At 28.0% G+C, this 7628-nt stretch overlaps 1 protein-coding gene across 2 annotated transcripts in view; it reads left to right on the forward strand.

Moving 5' to 3' along the window:
• The window catches only part of LOC132951295 (probable phosphoserine aminotransferase), a 21563-nt gene extending 15183 nt beyond the window's left edge, over nt 1-6380 (forward strand). For both annotated transcript variants that reach the window (XM_061023113.1, XM_061023112.1), the window contains exons 2-9: nt 36-109; nt 1356-1483; nt 4853-4968; nt 5030-5191; nt 5445-5539; nt 5659-5828; nt 5895-6152; nt 6236-6380. In XM_061023113.1, coding sequence (XP_060879096.1) covers nt 44-109; nt 1356-1483; nt 4853-4968; nt 5030-5191; nt 5445-5539; nt 5659-5828; nt 5895-6152; nt 6236-6350 — 1110 coding nt within the window. In that variant the 5' untranslated portion in view covers nt 36-43 and the 3' untranslated portion in view covers nt 6351-6380. The remainder of the gene's footprint in view (nt 1-35; nt 110-1355; nt 1484-4852; nt 4969-5029; nt 5192-5444; nt 5540-5658; nt 5829-5894; nt 6153-6235) is intronic.
• The last annotated feature ends 1248 nt before the right edge of the window (nt 6381-7628 follow it).

The following is a 7628-nucleotide window of genomic DNA, read 5'->3' on the forward strand; positions in this document are numbered from 1 at the left end:
GATTTGTACAATCATACATGTGTACTTAATTATAGGACGTGATATGGCGCAGTCTTCGTTGAAGCAAGTGATCAACTTCGGAGCTGGACCGGCTAAGATCCCCAAACAGGTACCTAGGTTGACATTATACCCGTCACTGAAAACGCATGTTTATATAATGGGCGATTCTCCAGTCACGAAACAGTAATTTTCTTGAAAACTTTACGTGTTTATGAAAAAAATTAATTAATTAATTAATATTTTGAAATTTAAAATCATTACAACATAGCGTTTTAGAAAAAAAATAGAAATACTATTTTACTACTTTTTATCGATATAATTTTCTGTCAGCTTTCTGGGTACCTCTGTGAAACTCCACTCATTTAAAATGTAAATGCATATAATAGGTAAAAAAAATTGATAATTTAATACAAGGTTTCTCATAAATTTTTATTCGTGAAATTTAAAAAGTTGAGCGTAAATTCATAATACATACATTTTTATCGTCAAATTTACGAACATTTTCAAATTATTTTGAGTTAAAAATTCATAAAAATTGTCCTTTTATATCTAAGATTTGAAAATGGAACACAAGACTCCTCATGAGTTTTCACCTTAAATAAATAAAAAAAATTATAGGAAAGTCAAATTAATTTTTATAAGTTTTTGATATTCAATTTTTTTCAAAATTAATTACGATGTGAACTAACTATTTCTCATGGAACAAATTCGTTTTTTTGTTGTAATTCAAAACAATTAACCGTAAGTACTTGAAATGTTGTCCAAATATTTATATTAACTTTTTTTATACATGGTATAGTTTATAAGATATTTAGATTCTTTTTGAGCTATTAATAGACATATTATTTTTTTTTAGTTTTTGTTCTATAATTATCAATAAAAAATGTGTCTAACAGATTGAAAATTTAATACAAGGTTTCTCATAAGTTTGTATATCAGTCCAAAAATATTAAAGATACGAATAGGTATGATTTTTTCGTAAGCATTTAAAGTTCAAATTTTTACAAAATTGTAATTTGACCCACTCGGCGCCTACTGCAGTGCATGTACAGTAAAGTGGACCCACTTGTCCACATTTTTTCTATTCAACTTGTAACTTTTACAAATTAAAACAATTAAATTAACAAGTTTCGACTTAATACTTAACTACATTTTTCTATATTAAGTTAACTTGATGATTAAGTTTTAATTAAAAATTATTAACTTACTCAGCCTTGTTGTTTTGTAATAAAAGATAAGTCAATCACTCGGTGTCCCCGTATAATATTCTATTTTCCCACGTGAGCAGTTTCGCACCCCATCCGCCAGTATGGAAAGAAGTTGTACGATAGTTGCATTTTTATTTCCGAATTTAGGTCCTGGAACAGGTTAGAGATGAACTCTTGGATTGTGGTTGTGGTATCAGCGTTATGGAACTCAGTCACCGGTCATCCGAGTACACAGCCATCAACAACCGAGCTATTGACTTGTACAGAGAACTACTGTAAATATAAACCTTATGTTATTACTTATTATTCTTTTTATATTAGGTATTCATAGTTTCGTACGGTTTGCTGATTATGAAAACATGAACTATAATTTATTTTTGTTTATCAAAATATTTTAAATAACGTAGGCGTATTAGGCTAATTTCACAGCCACGCGTATGATATGCCACGTGTTAGTGAAATGGGTTTAATAAGGTACTGATGTCTGATTTTATTGCGTCATTGTGGGTAAACCATGTCCTTAAGTATAAGTTATCTCCGTGAATAAATAAATTAATATAATCAAAAGCAAAGAATTCCCAATAGTTTTCAAAAGCGTCGCGCCGGTAAAAAAATAGAAATAAGAAAAAAACTGACCAAGTGCGAGTCGGACTCGCGTACGAAGGGTTCCGTACCATCATCTATAATCATGTTTGAAACACTGCCTATACTATATATTCTAGGATTATTAGTATTTGTTGTTAAAGCGGCAACAGAAATACCTAATCTGTGAACATTTCAACTTTCTGAATTTCATGGTTCATGAGACACAGCCTGGTGACAGACTGACAGAGGAGCCTTAGTAATAGGGTCCCATTTCACCGTACGGAACCCTAAAAACGAAGATTTTTACGCAAAGCCAGTTTTCAACAAAATCGATTTCGATTTATGGTATAACTAAAAAAAATATAAAAAATAACCGTAGATTCATGAAATTTTCACCTAATATTTATATTAGCATTTTTTGTACATCATACAATTTAACTCTTTTTAAATTATTTATTGGCATAAGAAAATTTAGATTTTTAAAAATGAAATTTTTTTCAGCAAAAATTGATTTCATCTACTGTAGTACGGTTGTCTAATAAATCACTTTAATCACAATAATATAATAAAATATACTTATTAATATCATAGGCTGACAGACCGTTTCGAGTCTTCGCTCAGAATCGTTTTTCGTTTAACAATGGTTTTATATCATTGACTTCAAATTTAATACAATCCATTACAGTGACTTCTCTAGACACCTAGGTACACTAGGAAAGCGTTTCCCACTTAACCACATTTTTTTTCTAACTATTTAAAAAAAACAGTAATAGTAAAACAAATCTGAGTTATGCTAGGTATATTATTGAGTGATTTAGGTATTAAACAGATAATATAGTTTTTAATAGTTATTGCATCAACTAAAATAATGCTAAATATATCTATACAAATATAAGTGATGAATTAGTAGTAATACAGCGAGTATCCTAATAATAATATATTATAAATACATTAAATGCAATGAATAGGTACATACGTCATAAATGCATACACCGTTAAAAAAAATTGTGACTGTATTATCCTAATTAATAGTAAATACATATTTTATCTATTTGTTTAATTTGTATTTAACACCTATAATGATGGCTTAAGAACTGTTATCTTGGTATTTAAAAATGTATACATATTATGGTCTTAATAGAGATTATAACAATTATATATGTACATATATAACTACAAGTTACAATCCACCAACAATTTTTGTACAAAAAGTTCTCCAAAAATTTTGGTTTTATCTACACGGATATATGGATTAAGAATTGGTCATATGAATTATACTTTTAAGAAGGCTATTTTTTAAACGTTTAATAAGATACGATATAGTCGAACAACTGTATAAGATGAGAGAAGATTAAATTACGGGCACGACTGTTTTCCACGATATTGATTTAAGTTATTTTATTATAATTCTATTATAAAAACTGAACTTATGAGATTCAAATATTTCATCAATTATTATTTTTAATTTCAATGAAGTTATTCTTATTATTATATTTCTAATTATGATTACAAAATAATTGCTAAATTAGGTTCAGAGTTTTAAGTAATATTATTTCAATATTTAGTTTGAATCATTGAAATTTCGATAAATCAATAATAATACATTTTAAATTCTGAGCGATGAATTGAGCTAAAATGAGCTGTTGGTTTTACAATGATGTGTTGGTTTTTTATTTTGGAGCTATAAAATTATAAAGCCTTATACGCCGGAGTTGGTCTCTGCCTTCCGGTAACAAAATATATCTAAATTGAGCTTTTTGATTTTGTTAAGATATGTCAAAATATTTTTAATATTAGATATCATTTATTTGGAAAATAACAAATTACAATATATTACTATATTATAACGTTTGTTTCTACGATTAATATTTTTTTGAATTTAAACAAAATAATTGGGTAAATATCTAATAATTTACACTTGATATGTCCATCAAAGAAATTATGATTATTTATTTTCGATATTTTTTAATTGCTATTTATTTAACAACCTCGTTTTGGCTAATACTGATGTTACATTAATATTTCCGTTTCTTTGTTTTTTAAAAGTATTTCCAGTTATTAAAAACAATACCTATTGAGAATACTTCTCATATAATTATTTTTTAATTTTGAACCTCAAAAGTACCGACTAGAACAAATTTGTTGACAGAAACCATCATCAATGTAGAACATTATAATGTATTTTGTTGTGCATAAAAGTGTCGTAAGAAAAAAAAACATCATCGTAATACATTCCTAGATCCACTTCTTGTGGTACAATATAAAAATAAATATATTTGTAATACATTTTCCAAATTTAATATAAATGTTTTTAAACCGCAGTAGGTACCTACTATATTATATAATAACTAATATGAATGTTTGAGAAAATTTTCAAATATCAGAAAATTGTAAATACCTACTTACTCTTATTAGCAAATTGATTTTTTTTTATCACTCAAATCATTTGCACATTCCTAGAAATAATATTTATTTTTATATTATTAATTTGTGATATTTAATCTTAATTGACTTACAATTAAAATTGGCTCTACTACTTTTTTAATTATATCTTTCTTAATAATTATGAGATAAAAATAAAACTACATCTTATACACTAATTGAAGTGATTTCCCATACCAATAAAGCATATTTTATTATTTATATACCTACAACTTCATTTAAACATTTTGTGACAGTGATTATTTTTCCTTAAATATTTTTGCAAAATTGTATGGAATATATTATTATATTACTAATTTGGGTGATTCTTACTTATAGGAGAAGGAAAAAGTTATTTTTTATGCAGAACTTCTCGATTTTGTTTATTGTCATGATGACTTACCTCCTTCCAATACCATGAGAAGGATTAAAAAGTTAATAATTAACTGTGTTGTATATTTTAATGAAAGTTTAAATGTGCGCATTATTTCTTTGGCAACAATAAATACATTTTTAATTATTACCAAAACTATGTCTTAATTTATTATTAATTATTTATACCGAATTGTTATTCTTAAGTAATCTCATATTATCAATTTTACATAAAATGTATATAAATATAAAATTTAATATTACAGTGACATCCCAGAAAACTATAAAATATTATTGATGCAAGGAGGAGGAACCGGTGCTTTTGCTTCAGTAGCGTTGAACTTATTGCATAGAGGTGCAAAAGCTGACTACATTTTGACAGGTTATTGATTTAATTTTAATTTTATGAATATATGTTTATAATCTGATATTTTCTTCGACAGGCGTTTGGTCCACTAAAGCTGCTAAAGAAGCATCTAAATACTTAAAGGTAAATCATGTGTTTCCAAAACCGGAGAAATTTAATGGTATTCCCGATCAATCTACATGGAAACTTGACGCAGAAGCTGCATACGTGTATTATTGTGATAATGAAACCGTGAACGGTAAACATTTATTATTTATTTTGTAATATTATATATTATTATACATTTTGGGTTATTGATGTTAGGTGGATTAATAACAAGTTACTTATTTCAATTGTGCATATTATTAATGTTAACGCGCTTTTGAAATAAATCTGTAATTAGCTCAACGAAATATGCATACGAACATATTTTATTACAATTATAGGTTAATTTGTAACTGTAATTTTGAGAAATAACGTCTAAAATAAATGTTTTTTTTAAACTTCCATAGGAGTTGAATTTCCTTTCATTCCCGAGACAAATGGTGTACCATTGGTATGTGACATGTCATCCAACATTATGACGAAGGTATTTGACGTGACCAAGGTAAACTACTTCGATATAATATGTAATTGAATACGACAGACTTATTTTTTTCAATGATGATGTATTACCTTTTCGATTGAAGACACGTAATCCTATTAATTTTGTCATTTCACTTAAAGTTTGGTGTGGTGATAGCTTGTGCGCAGAAAAACCTCGGTCCCGCGGGTATAACTGCAATTATTATACGTGAAGACCTTCTAGGAAAACCAAGCCCTCTTTGCCCACAAGTTTTCGACTACACATTGTTCACTCAAGAAAATTCATTGCTTAACACACCTCCAACATTAATGTGAGTTTGTTAATTTTGAGCATGTTAATATGAAAGCATTTTTTATAATTTCAACGATTCGAATAGAGTTTATATTTTTTCGCTCGTATTACAATGGGTGAAAAATCAAGGAGGACTTGTTGCTATGGAAGCTAACTCAAAGGCAAAAAGCGAACTTTTATACAATGTCATAGAAAACTCTCGAGACTTTTATTCATGTCCGGTGGCTAAGGACTCCAGAAGCCGCATAACCGTGCCGTTCTGCCTTAGTGCAGGAGCTGAAGCTGACAAGCAGTTTCTAAAAGAAGCACAAGACTTAGGGTTTTTACAGCTTAAAGGACACAGGTATTCATATTATACTGTATTTGTGTTTCATATTGTTTCAAGTGAGATTATGAGCAACTCATTAATTATTTGTTTGTTTACAGATTGGTGGGAGGTGTTCGAGCAGCCATGTATAATGCCATGACTATAGATGAAGTGAAAATTCTAGTTGAATTTATGACCAAGTTCCAGGAACGAAATCCACAATATTCCGCTTAAAAAGAATTAAACTATTCAATACCTATTATATATTTCTTTGTTTTTGTTTTGTTTGTTTTGTTGACATCTGGGAGGGAATGAGAAATTAGTTATCAAATTACAGTTCCTTCAAACAGAAAATATGAAAACAGTATTTCTATTTTGGAAATCTGACCGTCAAATGTTAGTTTGTTTTGAAGTAATTGTATACCACGAGATTGAGTTTTAGTACTTTGGCAGTACAAAACAAATCTGATATATATATATATTATATTGTATACCTTTTTGATTGGCTTTTCATTGACAAACAAACAAATATACCATTTTCTATGCGAGAGAGACAGACAATGGAGATGTGGGAGTGAGAAAAAGAGAGCTTTTAACGAAATAGGATATTTTATTATTACCGAGTAGGTCGAAAGGATAAATCAATGTCACGGACGGGTAGCGCCCAGATAGCGGAATAAATTAGCGTTCAGTTCTCTCAAAAACACGATTTTCAACAGGAGGCCAACGTGGGACTAAAATAATGAATTTATAGACTTACTTGAAACCCTGAAACCTTGAAACTCGAGGACACACGCAAAAACATACATAATCATATTATATCGTAATTTCCATTTTAGTATCAGTCTTAAACTTTAACACTAACATCAAACGTTGTCTTTTCTATTTTAAGAGTTATAAAAATGGATATCATTGAAATTACATTTTTTTCTATTGGACTATGGAGACATATGAGTGTACCTCAGACTTTTTTTCAAACGCATAGTATTAATTTGTATAAAAATGTAATGAGTGGTCAGTAGTCACACTTAAAATTTAATCTGTGAAAGTTATAATCGATTCAAACAAATTATACATTTTAATATTAACATTTTTAGTTATGTTAAATTTAGTTTAAAGTTAATTGCTATACATCAATCTATTACAAATAGAACATTTTTAAAATAATCTTGTTAGACAAATCTGAAGGTATTTACTCCAGAAAATCTCAGTAAATTGTAAATTAAATATGTCGTAAACAATTTTCCGACAATTATTCAGTTTTTTTTTAAAAAGTTATTGTATTGTATAGATTCAACTGTACCTAATACCTTTTATAGGTATTTGATTTTATGGTATATAGCATTGAACTATATAAATTAAAACTTCATAGTCGGTTATATTTATAAATTAAGAATTTCTGATAGTATATAATTTTTTTCCTTACTATACTCCAGACTAAAATATTCTATGCGTATAATCATTAGGTAGATAAATATATATCTGTCATTTACGGATATGAGAAATGCGTAT

This window comes from Metopolophium dirhodum, chromosome 8, assembly GCF_019925205.1.
Source record: "Metopolophium dirhodum isolate CAU chromosome 8, ASM1992520v1, whole genome shotgun sequence".
In the NCBI taxonomy this organism is placed as follows: domain Eukaryota; kingdom Metazoa; phylum Arthropoda; class Insecta; order Hemiptera; family Aphididae; genus Metopolophium; species Metopolophium dirhodum.